Here is a 25946-nt window from a genome sequence, read left to right as displayed (position 1 = left end):
GCAAAGTTAAGCTAACTGGCCTAAAGTTACCTGCTTTTTGCCTACTTCCTTTTTAAACGGTGGCATCACGTTGGTTATTTTCCAATCTGTCAGAACCACCCCAGAGTCCAGTGAATTTTGGTAAATAATTACTAGTGCATTTGCTAATTTCCCCCCATCATCTCTTTTGGTACCCTGGGATGAATTTTATCAGGGCCAGGAGACTTGTCTACCTTTTACTTTGTAGACTTTGTCGCCATGCCCCATTATCTTGCCCAGCACTCCTCCTTAGTGGTAATGATAGTTTCTGGGTCCTCACCTGCTATAACCTTCTTGCCATCAGTTTTCGGCATGTTATTTATGTCTTCCACTGTGAAGACCGACACAAAATAATTGTTTAATGCCTCGGCTATTTCCTCATTCCCAGTTATTAAATTGGCCCTCTCGTCCTCTAAAGGACCAATGTTTACCTTTGCCACTCTTTTATGTTACTCATACCACGCTTGGCAGCATGGAGGAACAGAGGGATCTTGGTGTGCAGATACATAGATCCCCTAAAATGGCCACCCAAGTGGACAGGGTTGTTAAGAAAGCATATGGTGTTTTGGCTTTCATTAACAGGGGGATTGAGTTTAAGAGTCGTGAGATCTTGTTGCAGCTCTATAAAATTTTGGTTAGACCGCACGTGGAATACTGCGTCCAGTTCTGGTCGCCCTATTATAGGAAAGATGTGGATGCTTTGGAGAGGGTTCAGAGGAGGTTTACCAGGATGCTGCCTGGACTGGAGGGCTTATCTTATGAAGAGAGGTTGACTGAGCTCGGTCTCTTTTCATTGGAGAAAAGGAGGAGGAGAGGGGACCTAATTGAGGTATACAAGATAATGAGAGGCATAGATAGAGTTGATAGCCAGAGACTATTTCCCAGGGCGGAAATGGCTAGCACGAGGGGTCATAGTTTTAAGCTGGTTGGTGGAAAGTATAGAGGGGATGTCAGAGGCAGGTTCTTTACGCAGAGAGTTGTGAGAGCATGGAATGCGTTGCCAGCAGCAGTTGTGGAAGCAAGGTCATTGGGGTCATTTAAGAGACTGCTGGACATGTATATGGTCACAGAAATTTGAGGGTGCATACATGAGGATCAATGGTCGGCACAACATTGTGGGCTGAAGGGCCTGTTCTGTGCTGTACTGTTCTATGTTCTATGTTCATCTTCTATACATTGGTTTATTCATAAAGTGAAATAGTTGATAAATAATACAGAAATCTTTGCATTGAGGTAGGTATCATGCAGAAGTACATTGGTAGGGACAGGTTGTCTGAACCCTTGAAATGTGGACTATTTGAGGTGAATGGTATCAGCAGCAGTTTAAAAAAAACACAAAACTAACCTTGTGAGGAAAGATTGGTCCATGTAGAGTATTGCGTTAATTATTTGGTTTGGTTGATGTGTTGAATTCAGTGAGATGCTTGTGAGTGGTTACTGCTCTTTGAAAAGCCTGAACTGAGTGTTTGAAACCATAGGGGATGCATGTGACCTTTGTATTACTAAGCATTTCCACCTGAGGTAAAGTTCATCTGTGAGTCATGCATCCCTTGCAATTGGAAAGGATAAGAATTGAAGGCAGGATTGTATTCTTGAAAAAGTTAAATATTGCTGGCATATTTAGAGCTATGGTTTAAAGACACTGTTAAGAGTTCATCTGTGCTTGGATCAGTAATGAATAAGGGTTTTGTTTGAAAACACTTAGTAGTGAACTTGATGATTTTGTTGGGATGGTGGCAGTGTGATGATGGGCTCAGGACCCCTGGTTTAGGAAATGAAAGACCAGCTTTTACACCTGCTCCAGATTAATCTGGTCACCTATGCTGAAGTGTGCTGTGAACGTCACATAGAATCTGGATTCAGTGTACTTCTCAAACGTTCTCTGTGAATGATTGTTTTGTTAACAAATGCTCACTGCCCTTGGAATTATGCCCCAAGGAATTAAAAGTTCTAGGCAGAGGAGGGTGAGGGTTCAGATGCCCGAAATGTCAGCTTTTGTGCTCCTGAGATGCTGCTTGGCCTGCTGTGTTCGTCCAGCTCCACACTTTGTTATCTCTGAGGGTTCAGATTGTTGTGTGAGGATTATGCTGTTGTGCCATTGCTGTCTTTGTCAAATTTGTTAATTTTTTAAAAAATCTCTAATCTCTGGCAATCTGGAGATTGAAGGAAATAAAAGCTGAAAATACTCAGCAAGCTGGGTGACATTTATGGACATAGAAATCTCAAGTCTCTGATCTAAATGGCTACTTTGTTTGAATGGTCATTTCTTTATTCATTCACGGGATGAGGGTGTCACTGGCTAAGCAGCATTTATTACCCAGAGGGCAGTTAAGAGTCAACCACATTGCTGTGGGTCTGGAGTCGCCAGGTAAGGATGGCAGTTTCCTTCTCTAAAGGACATTAGTGAACCAGATGGGTTCTTACTGACAATCAACAGTGGATTCATGGTCATCATTAGATTCTTAATTCCAGATATTTTTACTGAATTCACATTTCACCATCTGCTACAGTTGTATTCGAACCAAAATGTCCCCAGAACATTATCTGGACCTTTGGATTAACAGTCCAGCGATAATACCACTGGGCCATCGCCTCCCCATAATGGTTGATGGGTTGAAATTCTGCAAGTTAAAACAGGCATTCGCAAGCTACATGTTGGAGAAACATCAGTTATGTTCGTTGATAGCAGATGAAATTAAATGGGGCAATTGTACCTTCCGCATAGTGTACGTATGACTAATCATCATCAAGCCTTTAACATCCCAGCTTAGAGAAGCCCAGAAGTGAAAGAGAAATTACTAAACCTAACAACAGTATAGCAAGATTTGTCCCATAGCTACTGCTACCTCAGATTAACAGTAAGGGCCAGCAGGAGGTACGAAAAAAATCTGGTGTTGTTTTCACTTCAGGAAATCTACTGTTTAAAAGCAAGTAACATTGTACTAGGATAATAAGGTGTAGAGCTGGATGAACACAGCAGGCCAAGCAGCATCAGAGAAGCAGGAAAGCTGATGTTTTGGATCTGGACCCTTCTTCAGAAACCCATTTCTGGTTTCTAGACCCATTTCTGAAGAAGCAGTTCATACTATTTCTAACATCATACTAGTTTGTTCCCACCTATATACTAGGTACAAACATACCAGAATCCATAAGTTGTTACAGTTACATGATATACAGTGTTTAAACAGTACCTGAACATGATAAGTTTATACCTTGCATTTGGAACACTGTTCTCTTGGTAATTTTCTGTTAGCAATTCTAACTTTATTGGTGTATGTTGGTTCTGTACTGTTAGTCTTACACAATTTAAGCTTTGTATGTTCCACATTTAGCTACAGTTTAACCATTTCATGTTCATGAAAGTATTATTCCTTTGCACACATCCTTAAATAAAGTTTGAAATGCTCAGTTTTTGTTGAACCATCTTCTTAAAAGTTATCCAACTCCACAATGAATTGGTCACCATTGAACTTCAAGTAGTTATTTAGCTTTAGCTTGCCAACAACTTGATAATCAGTTATGTTTTATGATGATTTACTCTGCTTTTTTTTAAATTTTCCATTATTTCTATTACAATTTTATCCTCAAAGTAGATATTTCCAAAATACATTTATTTCTGGGCTGGTTTAATGTTGGCTTCAAACAGGCCAGCCACAGTTTAGATGTGGGAGACTGGTGTGGCTGACAGCAAGACAAGCAATGTTAGCACTTGAATAACAAAAACAGAAAATTGCTTGAGCAAGTCTGGCAGCATCTACAGAGAGAAAGCAAAGTCAGTGTTTTGGAACCAGTGTCCCCAGTTGTTTTAGTACTTTAACGTTGATTTTTGGCTATTGAGATTGGTTGCTGAATAAGTTATACCATCAGTCTTTTAATTTGCCTGTAAAGTGTTCTAACTGGCCTTGTGTTTACTGTTGAAACCAGGAGTGGGAGGAAAGGAGAAAGCAAAACATAGAAAAGATGAATGAAGAGATGGAGAAAATAGCTGAATATGAGCGTAGCCAAATGGTAAGAATGCTTATATGTCTTTTTTATATTTCTACTATTGTTTTATCCTCTTCATTGCACGCACTGAAAATGTTTGTGTAAGAAGTCTATATCGGCATATAGACATATGCGTTTTTTTAAATGAGAAGATAACTGATGTGCATACCACAATTTCAAAATGAATTAAATCAAAAAAGTCCATGTTCTATACAAAGCATTACATAATGAGTCTCCCTTCCTTGAGTACCCCTCTCAACTTCTTTGTCAGTGTATTGCTTTATGCAAAATAGTCAGAGTTGATGACTTGCATCCACACATTTAACTTTAGAAATTTCCTTGCTCTCCAGCATTTTTTTCGAGTTATTAATTATAATATGTAGCCTTTTCTTACTCTCACCTTTTGTGATGTGAACATTATGCTGCATACACAATTATCATCAAAATATACAATGGATATTATTTTCATTATGCCCAATGTACAAATTTTCCCTTAAAAATTTGAAAAATTGAATCCTACAGCCACACTTCCAGAGTTCTTTTAGAAACACTTTTTAAAAATTCTAGTAATTTTCCAAGCTAAAAGCATTTTTGACCTATCAGTCATAATATGTAATTACTTGCATTCAAATACCTATTTGGAAAATTAGCGTATAAAATATTCCTAGGAAATATCTCTAGCTTCAATTACTCTAAGTCACCTGAGAGGCGGATCTTGAATACTTCTCCATATTTAATGTTTTAATGTATTATTTGCCCTTAAAAACATTCTCTCATTTAGGTTGTTTCATCATAGTACTTAGCTCCACTGCAGCAAAGCTACAGCTGCCATCACCTGAATGTGCAACTAACTAAACAGCTGACTAAACAACAAACTATTTGTCCTTTCTTTAGATATAACTTCATCTCTTTGTAATGACCTAACACACCCAGCTGATTTGAGTGAAACACTATTTGAATATGATTGCTGACTTGAAGTTAAGCCAGAAATAATTTGTTTAATATCTAAATCAATATGTTTTAGTACCACACAAGTCTGTTCTCAATTTTAAATTCTACTCCAATTTTCAATCTACTGTAAATCTAAAATTTCACCGTATGCCGCGTAAGAAATCATAAGCATGTATCAAGAAGATGCTGGAATGTTCCCCATTATGATGCCAGTAAAACACTACTTTTAGTTGAATACAATCTATTTTCAGCACAGATCTCACAGAAAAATGCCACACCCAGGAGTTATCATTTAGGCCATCGACACATGTGCATTTAGTTTTCACTGTTTCCCTTTTGCACCAATTAATTTTATGATGGTTTCAGGAACATTTCTCTCTGAAAAGTGTCATCCTTCATAAATGCACTCTTTATTGTTAATTCATCGACATTTCCATAAAATTGTAGGTCCTTGTTTTAAGTTGACCTAATAAGCATTGTTTTTTTTCAGAGTTACTTCCTTTTTAGGGCCTGTTTCTCCAGTTTATGATAAGATTTGCAATTTTATGTTATTGTCATTGGTATCTTCATAGTGCATACTGCAGCGTTGTACGTTGCCTCATTTAATGTTGATCTGATGTTATGTCCCGTGACCTCATAAGTACCATCTTTACTGCTTCCCAAAACTTGCTCACAACAGCCACTGCCCGTCTAAAGCTCCAAATGTTTGCTGACTATTTGCTCTATGCCATCTGCTCTCAATTCTTCTCACACCCTTGTTCATTTAATCCTGATCCATTTCTCACAGCGCTGGTTTGAGAGAGAAAGTGGTGAGCAAAAGGTTCTGGGAGAAGAAGAGGTGAGAGGGAAGTGAGAGAAGAACAGATAAGTTTAAAAAGTAAGGTCAGAGCAGGGGGTTTTAACAAAAGTGGTGAGGAAGGGAGTTTTAAATGGGGGGGAGAATGGGAGGGTTTGACAGGGGAGCAGAAAATGGGAAGGAATGATGGGAGTGGAGAGTAGGAGGGAATTTTGGGCAAAGAATGGTTGGGAATGATGGGGGATGCAGAGAGTTGGAGGGGAATATGTCGGGGTGAGGAGAGTGGGAGGGAGTGATGGGGCTGTGCAGAGAGTGGGAGGCAATGATGAAGAGGCCTGCAGAGAGTGGGTGGGAATTATGGGAATGGAGAGCGGAGAGTGGTTGGGAATGACGGGGGGAGCAAAGAGTGGTTGGGAATGATGGGGGCACAGAGAGTGGTTTGGAATGACAGGGGGGAGCGGAGAGCGGTTGGGAATGACTGGGGAGCAGAGTGTGATTGGGAATGATGCGGGGAGTGGAGAGTGGTTGGGAATGTGTGATGGGAGGGAATAGCGGGGGAATGTGGAGGGTGGAAGGGAACGACAGAGTTATGGAGAGTGATCGGGAATGGCTGGGGATATGGAGGGTGGGAAGGCATGATGGGGCATGGAGAGTGGGAGGGATAGACGGGGTTATGGAGAGTGGGAGGGAATGACGTGGGCCCAGAGAGTAGGAGGGGATGACGGGGTTACAGAGAGTCACTGGGAGTGGGTGGGGATGTGGAGAGTGGGAGAGAATGATGGGTTTATGGAGAGTGATTAGGATTGGCTGGGGATGTGGAGAGTGTGAGGGAATGACAGGGCAGTGATCAAGTTTGACAGGGCGTGCTGAATGGGAGGGTCTGGCAAGGGCACAGTGAGTGGGTTGGTAAACAGGTGCCTTGTTTAGTTCCATGAGCTGTGTGGAGTTCCGGATTTTGCCCTTTATGCTGATTAGTCGTGATTAATGAACCTGAGCTTTTTGATAGTGACGTACAATCAATATCTTACCTTAGGCCTTTCCATTGCACATCGCTGTCTTTATGATACACAAATGTCCCAAATCAAATTCTACTTGCAAGGCCCTATGTAATATTCACCGCAATTTTTTTCTGCGATCATACCCCTGATACTATGAAATGTGATTAAAGGTGCCATTAGTAGGAATGGGTATGGGGAGGCTGCACAGTGGAATCTAATTATAATCAGTTGCCTGATTTTGAGCTTTTTCCCAGTTTTTCTTTTGGGATTTTGTATTGTTTCCAGTAGGGGAAGAAAACATACTGTATTCAGTCCTTCAATAAAGATGCATGTGACAAAGCAAAGGGAATTTATTTGCCTGTGAATGGACTGACATATAGTATGGAAGTCTCAATTTATGTATGAGGTGCTAAGACTTTTTCTATTGTTGCTTGAACTTGTCGGTATTCAACTTTTTAGTACAAGGCAGTTGGATTTTGCATAATAAATGTTTTTTGTAACAACCTTAAACAATCTTAATAGTGATCAATTCTTAAATGTATTGCCAACTAATTAGTTTTTGGGGTCTCTCATATAAGACTTGAGGAATTTCTTCACTTACGGGACCATCAGTGTTCGGCGTTCACTACTCCAGAGTCATTGAATATAATCAACGTTGAATTACACAGATGTTTGATTGACAAGGAAATCAAACATCATAAAGGGCAGACAGAAAAGAAAATGCAATTAAGGCTACAATGAGATGAACTGTATAATTGGGGTGGGAAGGTCAGAGGATGAAGAACTCATTATCTTTGTGACTCCCATCTATTACATCCAGGGACAAGAAGGTCAAGTTTGGCCCTAAAGTAGAGATCTCTTCTCCATCTACACTGGTACGTCGTAACGATGGTTGGAACAACCATGTTACATGGGCAGGCTGCCCAGTTAAAGTCTGCAGGGCTGACTATGAACTCTGGTTTGACCACAAAAGGCCCCACCAGTGGCAAGGGCTACCCCAGTGGGAAGACCTTTCAGCGTCCACTCAAATTGCCACCTCCTTCACCATTTCTGATGAAGGGTCTAGGCCCGAAATGTCAGCTTTCCTGCTCCTAAGATGCTGCTTGGCCTGCTGTGTTCATCCAGCTCTATACCTTGTTATCCCAGATTCTCCAGCATATGCAGTTCTTGTTATCTCTGATACAGTTTTAACCTCCTTCACCTTGTTGGGGCTTGCCTGACTGGCTGTGGTGAGTCTGCCCCATGTTTGTTACTTTCTGGGATCTCTCTGTCCGTATCCTCATCATGAACTTTGTCTCATCCCACTGCTGTCAGTGCTGAGACCCCTTTGCTTGGCATGCCTTGGAGACAGGATCTTTGTGTTTAAACCTTAGCTCTGGGAAATAACTATGGCAGGAGTGCCATAGACTCTGTGGCCAGTTAACTGGGCTCAAGCCATGGTCAGTTAATAAATAAACTCCTTCTGGCACAGTATGACAAAATATTTCCTTTCACATACTTTGAAAATCAATTCTTTAGCTATATATACTAGCAGTAAATATTCCTTCTATATAGCAAATTAGTTTCCCAAAGCTTTAAATTGTTAGAGTACCATATGGAAATCTTCCAAGGCCTATATATAAAAGCGGTATTTTATACTTCACCTAATTGCATTGTGTATTGTTAGTAGAAATGGTAACTTCAGTTAAATTATACAAAAACAATTGGACAGGAATTTATATAGTGCCTTTCTCAGAAACATTGAGAGTGAGAATGGAAATCTGATGGTCCTCCTTGTATATATGAGCCTTTTATGTACAAAACAGGAAGAGTAATTATTTGATCTGTTTGTAATGTTGGCTGAAGACAATGTGTTGGCTGTAATGCTCCTAGCTCTTCATGCCCTATTATCATTAACGTGACTGACTGGAGCAGGCAGATGATATCTTAGTTACTGTTTCTTAAAGTTGGCTGCTGATAATACAGCATTTCTTCATCACTACAATGAAAAGTCAACCTAAATATGGTTCCCCAGTAGTTGTGTCCATCTGGAGGAGATCGCTACATAACTGCGGAACAAAATAAATGCTTAGATATGCACAATGCCTTTCATGACCTCAAAAAGTCCTAGAATACATAATTTCCAACAAAATAGCATTGAAGAATAATCAGTGTTGCAGTAGGAAATATAGGAGCCACATTGGTACATTTTTGTTGGTGGGACTTTTCTGTTGGGACTTTTTTGTTTGCAATGACTGAACAATCTGTTTGGATGTTACTTGAGGACTAGGTATTGGCTAGGACACTAGGGAGAACTCGCTTGTTCATCTTAAAGGTAACACCATGGGATATCTATTGGAAGATGGAACTTTCATTTAATGTCTCATGCAAAGTGTAATAGTGCACTGTAGGATCTGACAGTGTGACACTTCCTTAGCACTGCTACATCTCAGCCATACTACACTGGAGTCTCTGCCTGGATATTTTTAAATTCACTTGTGGGACATAGGCATCACTGGCTGAGCCAGAATTTATTATCTGTACCTAGTTGTCTTTCCGAAAGTGATGGTGAGCTGATTTCTTGAATCACTGCAGTCCATGTGCTGTCAATAGGCCCATGATGCTATTAGGAAGGATTTGTATGTTCACTTCTTTGTAATTCACACTGTCAATCCTCTGACTTGGAGGTAAAAGTATGACCAACTGAAACACAGCTAAAGGCATAAGGTTCTTAATTAATCCCTATCCCAACCCGTTTGCTCGTGCTGCTGTGTCATTAACAATTGCATTAAGAAGGCATGTAGCTGAGTTTGTCTGCTTGCTGGCTTTTGTTTTCCACTACCATTGCTGTACTATGAAGAATAGCTGGTAGCTTTACAATATCTGAAGATTATAAAAGTGTTCTGTACCTGCATTGAAATATGGTGTACGAATCTGAGCGTTCTCCCATTACTGGTAACTGGGATTGGTGTCATCAACAGCAATAATATTATTTTCAGTCTGCTACCGAGACTAATGTTAGATTATTACCAGGCATTGAATGCCGCGCCTTTTAACTCTTTTTTTTTCAAAGTGGGGTCTACCATTCCTTACTCACCCTTCTTAGGAAGGGCTGCATAGAATTATATTTGATTTTAATACTCTTGTCCTTCAAAATTAAGGCTCTTAAGTAATCAAAAAACTGCTGGTATCAGTAGGAGAATGATTTCACTGTTGCTTGATAATCTTTTACACAGGTGCCCATTACACATGTTTTACGTTCCAGAATTCTGCAAATATTACTCATTATCATGTTTTAACATTTAAAATGTCAAAATGAAGTAGTCTTACTAATTAATGAACTAAACAACTGTATTTGTCCATCTATTTTAATATAGTTAGGCTATATTTTCATCTTTTTGCATTCAGATGCTATCAAAAATAATCAAGTGTTGAATACTTTAATCATTTAATTAATAACCTGCGACTGAGTTACTTGTGTCCAAAAATTAGCTACATTGAATACATGAATTATGTTGGAATACATGATTCCATATTTCCCTAAATTGTTAGGATTCGTTGCGTAAGGTTGAAGAATAATTTTATTTGAAAGCGTAAGTTCATGACAGACACTGTGTCTTGTTTAAAAGAGCAAGTACAAGCTGGATCTCTGTAAAGGAAATTCAGATTTCTACTGTTCAGTATAATTATCAGAATTAGCACTGTCTCTAGCTAAGGTATCACAGTGTAGCACCAACACTGATACCTCAATTGTCGTGTTGGAAAATTATCATTGTTTTAGAAATGCGATATAATCAGGACAAGCCGGTCAATTACATTCCCATCGGCTCCTCTCGCTCATCAGCAAAGTGATGAAAGGTATGTTGACAGCGATATCAAGTGATATTGACCAGTGCTCAGTTTGGATTCATATATGGAGCAAGCTGTCAGAGGAAGTGATAGAGGTGAGTAGAGTTACAACATTTTAAAGACATTTGGACAGGTTTAAGGATAGGAAAGAGTTAGAGGAATATGGGCCATACCCAAGAAAATGGAACTAGTACAGTTTAGGAAACCTGGTTTGCTTGGACAAATTGGGCCAAAGGTTCTGTTTCTGTGCTGTATGAGCCTGTGAGGACCACTCTGCTCCAGACCTCCATTATAGCTTAGATCTAAAGATGGACAAAAGATCATAATTTCAGCAGCAAGCTGAAAGTGACTGAACATGAATGATTTTGGCATCAAAGAGCCGAAGCAATAACGAGTGAAGACATAGACAGAATTCTCCACTAGCTTGTGCCCTATGCAGTCCAAAAGGAAACAGTTGTGATTGTTAGAGCCAATCATCTCAGCCCTAGAACACAACAGCAGTAGTTTTTCTTCTGGTCACCTCAGGCCCAACCATTTTCAGCTGCTTAAATATAGTCTTTCCTCTATCCTGCGGTCAGAAGTGTGAATAGTTGCTGATGATTGCACAGTCTTCAGTTCCATTTACAGCTCCTCAGATAGTGGAATGGTCTCTGTTCATTTGTAGCAAGCCAGCTGGGGCTGAAAAATGGCAACTAATGTTTCTGCCACCTTACAAGGTAGTGACCATCCTTGGCAAGGGAAGCACAAAGTACTTAGTTATCAACATTGTCCCAGTTGGTAAGTGCACTAGCCACATGATCAACGTAACTTAAAAGAAGGCATCGGTTGGATATTCTCTGGTGACTGACTCGCTAAAATGTCTCACAATTTACAAACACAAGTGTTGTAAAGTGGAGGTTGATACCACGCCCCCTCCCCCCCATCCTCATCCGAGAACTAAAACAGAAACTCCCAAAGAGGAGCACCTCACTCTATAATCTGTAAAAGGACTGTGAAAAGAAGTGCAACCTGCCTTTCAGCAACATCTAGTGGTTAAATAAAATAAACCCCTGACACTCACTATATAATCAACAAGTAACAATTTATTTATCTAACTCTAACAGTGAGCAAATTAACTAAAGTATTAACAAATGGAATAAATCCCTTCTAACTACTAACTATTCCCAAATAATACAAGATTCTAGTAATGTGCTATTACAATAAATGGAAGCCCCACTTATATAAAATAACATGTAAAACAATAGAATTTAGTCTGTCAAAATTACAGCCAAATTACATGTCTTCTGGAATGTTCTGTGCCTTCTCTACCGATTCTTCTGTCAGGAATGTTAACAAGTTGTGCCATGGATACCTTTGTTCTTTAGATGGCGCTTTCTCCAAGACATAGAGGAGTCTATGAGAATCAGCAATTCTCTCTTGAGAGCTAATGGCTATTAACTCTGGCAGATGGCAGTTAGTTCTCCTGTCCTTGCGCAACTGCCCCTTCTTTTACACCCTTGATGAAGTATCAGTATCAGGATTGGTGCTGAGTTGTTAAAACCATCAGATTTGAATTTAATTGGTTTTTGGTATCCAAGTACCTGGTTCAAATTGATTGACTAAATTCAAAACTTATTGTCTTGATAAAAACTGCTGCTTGGCCTTTTGATGCAGATGTTTCAATTTGCTGCTAAGTGTTTGCAAACTTTCAAGTTGCTGCTTGCTGACATTTATTTAAAACCTCTAAGCATAAGAAAAGCAAGTCATCTTTTAAAGGGACCATGCAATGCTTTCCCTCCTAGCATTTTACATCTTAATTCCTGTCTCTCAATCCACGAGTACTCAACCTGACTTCCCAACACAAGTCAAGGGTGTGATGGAATACTCTCCCCTTGCATTTCCAGCAATTCTCATGAAGCCTGGTACGACTCATGACAGAACAATGTGTTTGATTGGCACCCTATTTGTCACTTTAAACTCTTAAGGCTTACACAGGGTTGCACAAACCCACTACTTGAAAGCAGCTGTAAATAGTTAGTTCAGGAAACTAGCTTCATCTGTTCTGTTTTTTCTGCACCTAGGCTGATTTAACTTAGAACCTATAAACAGATGCATGCTAATGCAGTTTATCATTGAGTGTGACTTTGTGTGTTGGTTGAGTGAGTAAATTGGGTAAAGAGGAAATAGAGTCATCGAGCACGGAAACAGACTCTTCAGTCCAACTCATCCATGCTGACCATGTTTTCCAAACTAAACTAGTCCCTTCTGCCACTATGTATCCCTGTAAATCTAACCTATTCATGTACTTGTCCAAATGACTTTTAGGTATTGTAACTGTATCTGCATCTACCACTTCCTCTGGAAGCTCATTCCACATACGAACCAACCTCTGTGTGAAAGAATTGCCCATCAGGTTCAGGAGATCAGTTCCTGGGATGAATGCTGAGTAAATTGGACCCCTGCTGTCTGGCGTTTAGGAGAATTGGAGTGAACTCATTGAAACATAACAGATTCTGAAGGGATTTGAGAGGATAGGTACTGAGAGCTTGTTTCCCCTGTCTGGGGAACCTAGAACATCTTGGGGACCCAGTCTCATACCAAGGAGTCAATCATTTAGAGGATTGTGAATTGTTGGAATTCTCTGGAAGTTTTGGATGCTCCTTTGTTGAATATATTTCAAGTTGAGGGATAGACTTTGTTCACTCATTGAATTGAAGAATTTGAGTGATTAGGTGGTAATTTGGAATTGAAGCCGAAGATCAGCCTTGATCATATTGGATAGCACAGTGGGACTTTTAAGAATTTGTTGGCTACTCCTGCTCTTGTTAGTGTTCTTACAGTTGAGCTTGGTACATATCCATAATGACAGCCTGGTAGTTGTGTTCTCTGATTTTCAAAATTTGTGAAGTCTCTTCAGAACTTTATCTTGCTTCAACCTGCGTGTACAGTATTCACCTCTGCATTTTTCCCATGCTGAAAGGATCACCCTCTGTGTCCCTGTGCTGACACCTGTGTATCGCCAATCTGCAGTTCCTCCTGACAGTGGGATTGTGTCCCACTTTAGAAAATGAAGCCCAACATTTCTGGTCAACAAATGCTGATGAATGGTGATCAGTTTGAAATTTAATCTGTTTTTAGTTCAGATTTCAGGCATTTTCAGTATTTTGGTTTAGAGAATCATCAGGTTTGCCAGATTTCAACTTCCACAATCATCTTTCCTTACTTTATTGGCCCCAGCGCTCCATTTAATCTTCAGCTGTTTAAAATGGAGGCTATAATTGGCACTGTATTCTGAGCAGAGGCACAGTAGGAACAGGAGCAACCACTAGAACGAAACCAAGTGGGCCTCATAGAAGGCATCAGAAGCAGCATGCTTTTATATAGACCACCCTCCCCAATGTCACTTCAACCTTAACTTCTTTGTCACTAGCTCCTCAGCCTGCCTTGCAGATATAGAACTGCATTATTGCGATACACCCTGTTGACTTGGCCAGATCAATAGTTCTTTGCATTGATCTCAGCAATCTCGTGGAGAGCTTAAGGTTTTGCAGCAGTTAATGTCTTCTTTAGTGCAGAGAATGTTATTGATTGAACACAGATTCCTACCAAGACACCAGAGCACCAGCCAGCAGATGTGTCAGTAAAAAGGCTTTAATCTAAAACAGTTAATATTTACAGAGCAGTCCCACCTCACAGTTCAGTTTCCTCAACTGACGTTAAATTCATACGGCCTGCTTTGTTTTAACAAGTTCCTTTCCCTTTGACAAACACAACTTTTTACTGATGATGAAATGTGAGGCTGGATGAACACAGCAGGCCAAGCAGCATCTCAGGAGCACAAGCTTTTGTGCTCCTGAGATGCTGCTTGGCCTGCTGTGTTCATCCAGCCTCACATTTCATCATCTTGGAATCTCCAGCATCTGCAGTTCCCATTATCTCTCACAACTTTTTACTGGATGGGGTATGGTTATATAGATTAAACTAGCCCACCTGTGTCTATTGTTGAGGAATACTTAACAGAATGCATTACTTATTCAGGTAATCATTATAGTGCCCTTTGTCACTATGGTTAGGGGTATTATTTTAGCTTCCACTAAAACTAGTTGATAGCTGTTAAATTTAATGCATGCAGCTATAAGTTAACGAAAATTATAATGGCCACTAATACAAGTGAACTGTTAATTTTTGCTGCAATAACAACTTGCAGTACCTCTGCAATGTGAAATAAGGTACTCCTTCTGTAGCTGAAGGAAATGGGGAAGGGGAAGGGGATTCTGAAATAAGTAGGGAGAAAGGGGGAAGCGGATAGAAGATGGATAAAGGATCAAATAGGTGGAGAGGAGACAGTCAGGTCAAGGTGGTGTGTAGGAACCATTAAAGATGAGTGTAGGTGGGGAGTTAGGGAGGGGATAGGTCAATCCAGGGAGGACGGACAGGTCAAGGAGGCAGGATGAGGCTAGTAGGTAGGAGATGGGTGTGGTGCTTGAGGTGGGAGGAGGGGATAGGTGGGAGGACAGGTTAGGGAGGTGGGTACGAGCTGTGCTGGTTTTGGGATGTGGTTGGGGGAGGGGAGATTTTGAAGCTTGTGAAGTCCACATTGATACCATTGGGCGGCAGGGTTCCCAAGCGGAATATGAGTTGCTGTTCCTGCAACCTTCAGGTGGCATCGTTGTGGCACTGCAGAAGGCCCTGGATGGACATGCCGTCCAAGGAATGGGAGAGGGAGTTGAAATGGTTCGCAACTACAATTGTACCTCCCAGTTGCAAACCATTTCAGAATCCCCTTCCCCTCCCCCATTTCTGAAGAAGGGTCTAGACCCGAAACATCAGCATTCCTACTCCTCTGATGCTGCTTGTCTTGCTGTGTTCATCCAGCTCTACACCTCGTTGTCTCAGATTCTTCAGCATTGGCAGTATCATTATGGTTTTGAGTTTATTTTTGTCTGCATTTATAATCCTATCTTTTCTGACATAGAAAGTCACCTCAATAGCATTAAAACCTAACTTTGTTGCTGTATTGTTGCTATTTGGAGTACAACTATGAGAAAATTGAGTCAGCTGCCATAGGAGAATTTGACTTTAATGCTGGGTAGAACAATTAAATCAAAATAATTTATCCAGGCAAGTGCCCAAAATTGTACATTCTGATGTTTATTAAACACTGTCCAGACAATGAACATCCAGATTCTCTGACCTTACCACCATTCCTAGTTGTAACTCTTTTCCAAAAAAAATCTTGTATGATCTAAGAAGCTAGTGTAGTCATTCTTAGTCCTGAAATTTTCCATTTACCTGCATTTCCTCTCTTCTCTCTCAGGACTTCTGCCATAAAAACTAAGAATATTAGTGTTGTATATGATCTGATGTTTTGCATGTGATCGCATTTGTTATCTGATGTGCTAATAAATGGTCAAAAAAAATTCCCATTTCTCAGTAAAGGTTGCTGGTTTAAGAGCATTGCAGAGGAGAACTTGGTAGGGAATAATGGGGATCACTTTAGCTCTGGTGAGTAACCTGCCTTTTTTATAGGAAGGAAAAGTTGACAAGAACCCAGTTAGAAATTTCTTGGATGACCGTCGGCGTTCAGGTCCCTTACCAGAGGGGGATAAGCGAGTGGGCAGCCGGCGTAATGTTCGCAACTGGGGTGGCTCAGACTTTGAGATGGTAAAGTCTGGTATAGAAAAGAAACGTTGGGAAAAAGGGTGTCCGGTAAGTTATAGCCGATGCATATAAGGATGTATGATGTGATTTTTGTGGCTGCATATCTGCCTTACGTGTAAACTTCTCTTGAAATTATCTTAAAAGTCATGTGATGGGCTATTGAAAAGATACTTTGCAATTTTTAATGAGAACCACAACTATTCAATTGGGGAAATTACCATTGTGCGGAAATCAGGAAAAGAATATACTAGAGGTGATGATTGGCATATCTTCTTTGAGTAAATATCATTTACCCTTTGAATTTGGGCATGAATTGGTCTGTTGTTTTGACCTCATTCCTTGTGGGGGTAATAGCCAAGCATAAATTTTCCTCATGGTACAAAAATGTCAGGAACATCTCAAAGAGGACTTTGTAGATGTGAACGTATGCTGGAAACACCCTTATTTAACATTTTGGAATGACAATATGCTCTCCCTCTCTTTTATATTTGTTCCCTCAGTTTCTCTATATGTTTCCATTCTTTATCTGTGTATGATTCTAGATTTTGTATGGTCAAGTCTGGCTTGTCAATTACATTATAGACGTTTTCTAATCAACCTGTTCAGAGATGACATTACACATCTCTGGAGAGGGTGGTACTTGAACTTGGGATGGAGACAACTGCAGATGCCTTTTATTTGCCAATTATCAGCACCTAGATCCAGCCTTTGTTTTCTTCAGACTGCCTCCATTGCACTGGTAGGTAATAACATGAGCTTGAATGTGTGTCTTTTTATCAGTTTTTAATCAGTTTCACAGTTTACCTTTCAGTTAGGATCTGGTTAAAAAACATGCTTTGAAATGAGGGTCATAACACCCTCAGAACATATGGTAAGTCGACTGTTCAGACAATAGCTTGCGTGGGCTTGTGTATTGGTCCCACAAATTGATTTTGCTAAGTACATGACCAGATTTGCTTTGGCTAACCAGTTAAGCAGGTCTCTGAAATATTTCCAATTATCACTCTAATATTGCTTTACACGAAAACATCGATGATGTATGTAACATGCTTATGCAAGCTGGCAGTCAGCTGATTGGCAAATCTTTGAAATAGGAATATACTTTTCATATCAAAATGATTTTACATTTAACCAGATCATCTCTGAAAAGAAATGCCTTTGCTAAGGGACTTGTTTTCTTCTAAGCAAATCAACTTTACTAACAAAGTAATAAAATGTGAGGCTGGATGAACACAGCAGGCCAAGCAGCATCTCAGGAGCACAAAAGCTGACGTTTCGGGCCTAGACCCTTCATAAGGGTCTAGGCCCGAAACGTCAGCTTTTGTGCTCCTGAGATGCTGCTTGGCCTGCTGTGTTCATCCAGCCTCACATTTTATTATCTTGGAATCTCCAGCATCTGCAGTTCCCATTATCTCTGTTACTAACAAAGTACCCTGTTAGTGCAATCCTAGGGTGTTAGATAGGAGTCTATCTTCTGGATGTGAGTTTGCTCGCTGAGCTGGAAAGTTAGTTTTCAGACGTTTCGTCACAATTCTAGGTAACATCATCAGTGAGCTTCCGACGAAGCGCTGGTGTTATATCCCGCTTTCTGTTTATCTGTTTAGGTTTCCTTGGGTTGGTGATGTCATTTCCTGTTCTTTTTCTCGGAGGATGGTAGATTGATTTGGAGCCAATGTGTTTGTTGATGGCGTTCCGGTTGGAATGCCATGCTTCGAGGAATTCTCGTGCGTGTCTCTGTTTGGCTTGTCCTAGAATGGATGTGTTGTCCCAATCAAAATGGTGTCCTTCCTCATCTGTATGTAAGGGTATGAGTGATAGGTGGGTCATGTCGTTTTGTGGCTAGTTGATGTTCATGTATCCTGGTGGCTAGCTTTCTGCCTGTTTGTCACAGTTCTTGCAGGGTATTTTGTAGATGACGTTCATTTTGCTTGTTGTCTGTATAGAGTCTTTTAAGTTCATTAGCTGCTGTTTTAGTGTGTTAGTGAGTTTGTGGGCTACCCTGGTGCCAAGAGGTCCGAGTAGTCTGGCAGTCATTTCGGAAATGTCTTTGATGTAGGGGAGAGTGGTTATGCTTTCTAGGCCTGTTTTGTCTGTTTGTTTGGGTTTATTGCTGAGAAATCGGCAGACTGTGTTCGTTGGGTACCCATTCTTTTTGAATACGCTGTATAGGTGATTTTCTTCTGCTCTTCGTAGTTCCTCTGTGCTGCAGTGTGTGGTGGCTCGTTGGAATAATGTTCTAATGCAGCTTCGTTTGTGGGTGTTGGGATGGTTGCTCCTGTAGTTCAGTATTTGGTCCATATGTGTTGTTTTCCTGTAGACGCTGGTTTGAAGTTCCCCATTGACTGTTCGCTGTACTGTGACATCTAGGAATGGCAATTTGTTGTTGTTTTCCTCCTCTTTTGTGAATGTTATGCCAGTAAGGGTATTATTGATGGTCTTGAAGGTTTCTTCTAATTTGTTTTGTTTAGTGATGACAAAGGTGTCATCTACGTAGCGGACTCAAAGTTTGGGTTGGATGATTGGCAGAGCTGTTTGTTCGAGTGTCTGCATTACTGCCTCTGCTAAGAACCCTGATATCGGAGATCTCATGGGTGTACCGTTAGTTTGTCTGTAGGTTTTGTTATTGAAAGTGAAGTGGGTGGTAAGGCATAGGTCCACTAGCTTGATGATGTTGTCCTTGCTGATGAGGTTGGTGGTATCTGGTGTATGTGTCTTCGGTTCTTCTAATAGTGTAGTCAGTGTTTCTTTGGCCAGGTTGATGTTGATGGATGTGAACAGGGCTGTTACATCAAAGGAGACCATTATTTCATCCTCTTCTATCTTGGTGTCTTTGGTGTTCCGGAATTCTTGGGTGGAACGAATGGAGTGGCGGGAGTCTTCTACGAGGTGTTTTAGTCTTTGGTGTAGTTCCTTGGCTAATTTGTAGGTTGGTGTTCCAGGTAGCGACACTATGGGTCTGAGGGGGGCTCCTGGTTTGTGAATTTTTGGTAGTCCGTAGAAGCGTGGTGTGTTGGATCCATCTGGTTTCATTTTTGGAAGTCCCTCTTGTTTAATTCTCCAGATTTTTGAAGTTTTTTGAGTAAGGCTGTGATTCGGTTCTCTAGTTGTGGGGTCGGGTCTATCGCCACCTGTTGGTAAGTGTTGGTATCTGCAAGCAGTGCGTTCGCTTTCTCAATGTAGTCTGTTCGATTTAAAATGACTGTCCTTTGTCTGCAGGTAGGATAACGATGTTTTTATCTTTTTTGAGTCCTAGGAGTCTATCTTAGTGATTACATTAACCTTTTGGTAATGAATGCAGAGAACCATCTGGTTTTGTCATCAGAATGACAAAAACACCAACTAGTTTGACTAAGTTTGATGATGTATTGAATCATAAAATCACTGCAGTGCAGAAGGAGATCATTCAGTCCGTTGAGTCTGCACCAGCCCTCCGAAAAGCATCCCTGCCAGACCCAACCCTTCTATCCAGTCCAAGTAACCTTGCATTTTCCATGTCTGATCCATCTAGCCTGCACAGCCCTGGACACTATGGGGCAATTTAGCCAGGCCAATCCACCTAATCTGCACATCTTTGGATTGTGGGAAGAACCAGGAGCAGCCAGCAGAAAACCCATGCTAACACGGGGAGAACGTGCAGACTCTATGCAGACAGTCATCCAAGACTGGAATTGATTGTGGCAGCTGTGCTAACTAATGAGACACTGTGCCACCTCGCTAACATGAATTGGGTTTCATCCTGACCTCTGCTGATTTGCTCGGATTGAATCTATTAGAATTCCACTTGTTTAGTTTGCTTTACCCCACCTTCAACTTTAAAAATAGTCAGAGAGGTATGACCTGGTCTACCTGTGAATGTGGACTCAGCTAGGTAATACAGTACTTCATCCAGAACCACTAACAGTTCTACATTTACCAGCTTAAACACGAGTATCTGTTTAAGGATTCTCTGTCTCAAAGACTTGTCATCATTATCACTATCTGCATTTCCGCCATCTGCGCCACACCTAGTGGCTGACTATGCGTACAGTCATGGAACATATTCACATGACACATCTTTTTATTCTTTCTTCTGTATGGGGGAATTTAAAATATAAATCTAAAAGTGTGATGACTTCGAGTCATACAACATGGAAACAGACCCTTTGGTCTGTTCATGCCCCTGAGTTTTCCTTTCGAAGCAGTTGCATTCACTAAATTTGGCTTTCAGTAGTTTACCAGGTAAGGAACGTTCCATTCTCTAGTTCACCACAATGTGTGTTAGCTGCTGTGTCCATTTGTACTTCCATTACCTGCAGAAAAATATTCAGATGTTCTTTAACATTCACACATGCTTTTGGGACCTTTCTTAGAGCATTGACACATAATCTAGGAGGGGAGATCCATCCTGTGCCAAAAATGAATTTAAGGAAGCCAGTAAAGTAATTCTTTATATCCTACTTTGAAGGGACTAAAAATAGTTGACTCATTACGGTTGTTTTTAGAGCTGAGGTAGTTAGATTCTTGACTAACAAAGGAGTGCAATGTTAAGGGTTGAGGCCACAGTCAGAATACGTGTAATCTTATTGAATTGGAACAGGCTTGAGGGACAAAATGTCACTGCCCTTTTCGCTGTCTGAATCCTGAAGATATGCAAGAAAATTGGTCCAAATCATGGTCTTTAGGGCCTGGCGGTTTCTCTCCAAAACGCCTGGGGACTGGGGCTGATGAGCAATGACTTGGATTCACATCTACATTACATCTGCCCTTCTGAAATGAAACATCAAGTTTCTTTCGGCAACCCACAACTAGTGAAAAATTGGACTGCAGCTGCAACCTTTGCTGCAGTTTAGTTAAGTAGCGCAACATCTAGAAATTGATTGGACAAACCCATGATGGCTAGAAGATACCTGTGACCTGACTTAGGCTTAGGCACGAATCCAACACCATCAACATGAATACCTGCTAAATGATTGATCGCATGCAGCTGTTGGGCCTGGACTGCAAAGGCTGTGACTTCTCAGCCCTCTGACTTATGATGTTTCTTACAATAGGTCAACGACACTTTTATGTATCTTCAGTTGTAGATTTTACCATTTGGGCAGTGTTTCATATGGAACCACTATTAGATTTCGCTGATGCAACAGACCTTGTTTTTATAGCACTCAACCTTCTCAGACCTTTATGATGAAAATAGCACGTTCGTTCCCTTGAACCAAACTTGTCCTTTCTCTCTTACTAAGCTGAGGACCATCTGTATTTTGAGTCCTGTATTCTCGAACCTATTTTCTCTGGAACCTTCCAAATTGGAACTTAGCACTAATATGTTTATGAGCCCAACTCATAACCATTTGTCATTCTTTACTTTATAAATTATTGTGTTCATCCAGTTGGGACTTGTTTATTCCTGCAAGGTGTTGTTTTTGAATTGTTCTATCAAAACGCTTTGCCAAAGATTTCAAAATCTGGTACAACCATTATTGCTTTAAAGATATTTTTCCTATAACTCGATAGTTGCATTCTTGTTGGACCTTGTGCTGTTGAATATCACATTATAGAGAAATCACTATTTTAAAAATCAGTTATAGGGAAATTGCTGTAGCAAATTGTTACACCTGTACAGCAGAAAGTTTGCATTATCCAAACGGCGTCCACTATTCATCAATCGCATTACAGCTAGTTCACATTAACGAAACACGCGTTATACCATATTTCAAATGCTGCTGCTTTATTTCTGACAAGTTCCACACAAGACTGGTCCAGTTCCTCCTTATGGCATTCAGGACCTTGGGCCTGCACTGCTGTTTTATAAGTTCACGGCTGATCCTTTTGTGGTCATAACTTCACTTTCCTACTTCCTCTTCCCTCTCTCCCCACTTAACCCTTGACTCCTTTGTTGTCAAAAATCTATCTGATTCAGCTTTGAATGTATTCAATGAGACAGCAACAACTGGGGAAGAAAATCCCAAGCCTCTTAAGAGAATAAATTTTTACTTGCCTCCATCTTAAAAGGGACATGCCTCATCTTAATGTTGTGTACCGAGTTCGAGATTTCCTCATTTTAAGTACCGTTCTCCCAACATCTACTCTGTCAAGCTATCTCAGAATCTTGCTTCACTAAGATTACCTCTCAATCTTTTGAACTCCAATAGGTGGGCTGAACCTGCTCAAGTATTCCTTATAAGATAACCACTCCATCACAGGAATCAGCCTCGTGAATCTTCTCTGAACAGCTCCCAATGCAACCATACCTATCCATGAATAAGCAGCCCAGTTGTTGCAAGGCTTCCCTACTTTAATATTTAATTTTCTGTTTGCTTTTACTGTCTGTTATTTTTTTCTCTTGTTAGTTTTATACTTTTTTCATAATCAGATTTTGCTGATTTTTTAAACTTTCTCCTTCATCTGGCCTCATCTATGTTGTATTGTTCATCAACTCTTTCAACTTCAGCCTAGCGTCACCACCTATAATTAGCCACAGATAGTGTATCCTTCTGAGTGTTTCTTCCTAAATAAAATGTCTATTTGCCAAGTGTTAAAAAATGTCTCCAAAATATCTGCTATTGCTTCTCCATTGTCATCCATTTTTACCTATTCCACTCAGCCCACTGTAGGAGTATATAAGAACAGTAGTATATTTTCCATGTAAAAGTGTGATGTGACTTAGAGTCATACAACATGGAAACAGACCCTTTGGTCCAACTCATCCATGCTGACTAGACGTTCCAATCTGACCCAGACCCATTTACTAGCATTTGGCCCATATCCCTGTAAATCTTTTCTATTCATATACTCATCCAGGTGCCTTTTAAGTGTTGTAATTGTACCAGCATACACCACTTCCTTTGGCAGCTCATTCTGTACCCACGCTGCACTCTGCGTGAGAACATTACCCTCAGCCTCCTGTTAAATCCTTCCCCTCTCATCTTAAACCTATATCATCTAGTTTTAGACCCACCACTCCACCCCCTCCTCCCTGGCTATTCACTCTGTCTAAGCCTGTCATGATTTTATAAATGTTTGTAAGGTCACCCCTCAGTCTCCAAGTTTAACAACACCCTTTCTATAGAAAGTCAACCGGAATTGAATGCTATATTTCTTGGAAGTGAAATTGCAGGCATTACTGTTCATTTGTTACTGCTTCATTTGTTCCTTTGGGTGGTGTGTTTGGAAGGTGTTGTTGAAGGAAACATGGCAAGTTGCAACAATGCTACCACTGTGCACTGTTGGATGAACAAAGTGGTGGCTTTTTTCTTGGTCAAGTTCTACTTTGTCCTGAATGATACTGAATACCTTGGGCATTGTTGGATATGCAGTCCTCTAGGAAAATTATTCCGTCACATTCCTGACTTGTGCCAGATAGTAAATGAACACGCTTTAGATAGTCAAGAAGCAAAATGCTCCTCACAGTTTTCCCATTCTGTGATCTGTTCTTGTGTTAACTTGATTTATGTGGTAGTTTCAGTTATTTTTCTGGTCATTGATAACTCCAAATTGTTGATGTTGGATTTAATAATGCCAGTGTCACCGTCATAATGAACTGAACTATGTGAGGTGATGATTGAAATTCTCATTTCTAACCTTATGTTAGAAATGTGTAAAGAATGACAACACTTGGGCCCAAATTCTCTGGCTACCGGGGATCTACATTTGTTTCCTCTGCCCCTCTTGTCATGTTCAGATCATGTCCCTATCCTGTCCCTCTAAGTTATGCAGATATCGGCATTTGAGCTGTTGGTGCGACCGTGAAATTAAGTGATGCTTGTCTTCTTGCTTTTCCGGCACTAACTGGGTTGCTTGTATTTCCTGTATATCTGAAAGGAACAGGGACAAAGATATGATTGTGAGGAGAAAGGAGGAAATAAGTCTGTGCTTAGATGATGTCAACTGTCAATCAGATGAGATTGTAAAGTAAGGAAAAGGTAGATGAACAAGGAAAATCATAAGACCACAAGACAAAGGAGCAGAAATTACGTCATTTGGCCCATCGAGTCTGTTCCGCCATTCAATCATAGCTGATAAATTCCTCAGCCCCATTCTCCAACTTTCTAAAATCAGGGAAGGGCATAATCTGATCTTCAGTGTATTCAGCCCTGCCAACGTCCATAGCCCCAGAAACAGCTGGTACCAACATCTCCATGAATGTTGGAACAGGTAAATGGGCATTTCCCCTTCTGATTAGTTTCTGCTGCCTCTGGTTGCAAGAGAGCAGGAGGTGGGGCAGTGAATGTCATGCATTTTGTTTGAGAAATCAGTCAAGTTAAATAGGTACCAGGGTGCAAGCCACAGAATGTGGATTTGTGACTTGTGAAGTGTGTGACAGTAAGGAGAAACCTAGGCATGTTAGGCTTGATTGGTAGAAGTTATTGTTAGGTGAGTGATTGTGGTGTGTGGATTTAATAATGAGGCTAGAGATACATTTGTTTGGATATGTCATTATTATATCATGCATCTCCGTGTATTACCTTTGATTTTGTAAGGAGGCACATTAAACCTACCTGCAGCTGGAAACTGCCTAACAGATTTATTAAGTAGTAGGTTAATATGTGAGTAGAAACACTGAGGCACTGCAGATTTATAGTAGTGACTGGCTCAAACTCTGCCTCAGGAGGTGCAAAAAATCCATTTCATCTGCTGCCCTGAAGTGTAATGTAAGTACAAGGCTGAAATATTAGCATTGCATGATTTGTTGCTTGCGTGCTCTTCTCTGGGTGATGTATTCTTATGTCTTCGTACCGAGAACCCAATTTGAACAATAATGTGATTTGATTGACAGCTGACTTTAAAGCCATGTGTATGGAGACGCAACCCATAAAATACATGCATGTTAAGTGAGTTTTTGATTTTCTCTTAAATATCTGATACAGTAAAATTTCTGAATTTCAAGTCTTTTGTGGACTAGGTGTGCTTCAAGTGATGTAGTTTGTCAAAATACATGTTTTGTCTTGTATGTTAATTAGTTGACTAAGTTATAGGATAAGTTAAGATGCATCATTTACAGAAGTAAAATGTACTTCAAGCCTTCGTTTTTATTCTTTATAAAACTGAGGCAATATCGTATATTTGAATTTTAAATATTCAAGCTCGAATAAATTAAATCATGATCAGCTTTATTCAGCCTAGGCAAATTGGTCAGAACTGGCCAGTGACTGTTTGTAAGTAATTTGAGTACAGGGATTTCAGATTGTTCTCCAGTCTCCTATATCCTCTCATTCCCAATCTCAATAGACACTTTCTGATGCATGCTCTCAGACTCACACAAACATGAACATGCTTATATCTGCAAGTCAATGGATGGTGACTGAATGCAGACCTTCTTAATGAATTAATTACTTTTGAAGTATAGTTACTGTTATGCTTGTATAGGTGAAATGCAGTGCCCTGTTACTGTTTTGAGGATTAGTTAACTTGGTGCAAACTGAGACTGAACAGGATCTTTGTGTCATGCATGCTGTTATTGCTGATTTTTAACTAAGGTAGTTAAAGGAAGTTAGTATGGCTGAACTTAATTCTTTCACTAGACTTTTTTTAATCTAAAAATCTTTTGAAGTATTAATTTCTTTTCCTTCATACAAGAGCCAGAGAAATGTGCAGAATCCCAAAATATTTTAACTTTATTTTGCTATGTGGCTGCCCAGTTTGTGTCATTTTATAGTCAGTGTTGATGTTAGTATGATTAGCTTGCTATAAATGTTACTGGTAAAACAATAATGGATCAAACAAGACATTGTGTAGCTCAGAAAAAATCTTACCAT

The 25946-nt window shown here is 40.3% G+C and overlaps 1 protein-coding gene across 13 annotated transcripts in view; it reads left to right on the top strand.

Annotated features, from left to right (window-relative positions):
- The window catches only part of LOC125455939 (coiled-coil domain-containing protein 9-like), a 186608-nt gene that overhangs the window by 85027 nt on the left and 75635 nt on the right, over positions 1-25946 (top strand). For 12 of the 13 annotated variants that reach the window (XM_059649345.1, XM_059649346.1, XM_059649340.1 and 9 more), the window contains 2 exons: positions 3943-4026; positions 16084-16263. In XM_059649345.1, coding sequence (XP_059505328.1) covers positions 3943-4026; positions 16084-16263 — 264 coding nt within the window. The remainder of the gene's footprint in view (positions 1-3942; positions 4027-16083; positions 16264-25946) is intronic. The other variant, XM_059649347.1, reaches the window with a different exon arrangement.

The sequence above is a fragment of the Stegostoma tigrinum genome, chromosome 10 (assembly GCF_030684315.1).
Source record: "Stegostoma tigrinum isolate sSteTig4 chromosome 10, sSteTig4.hap1, whole genome shotgun sequence".
NCBI classification, from domain to species: domain Eukaryota; kingdom Metazoa; phylum Chordata; class Chondrichthyes; order Orectolobiformes; family Stegostomatidae; genus Stegostoma; species Stegostoma tigrinum.
Note: the sequence above shows the minus strand (reverse complement) of the source record. Positions and strands in the feature narration are given on the sequence as shown.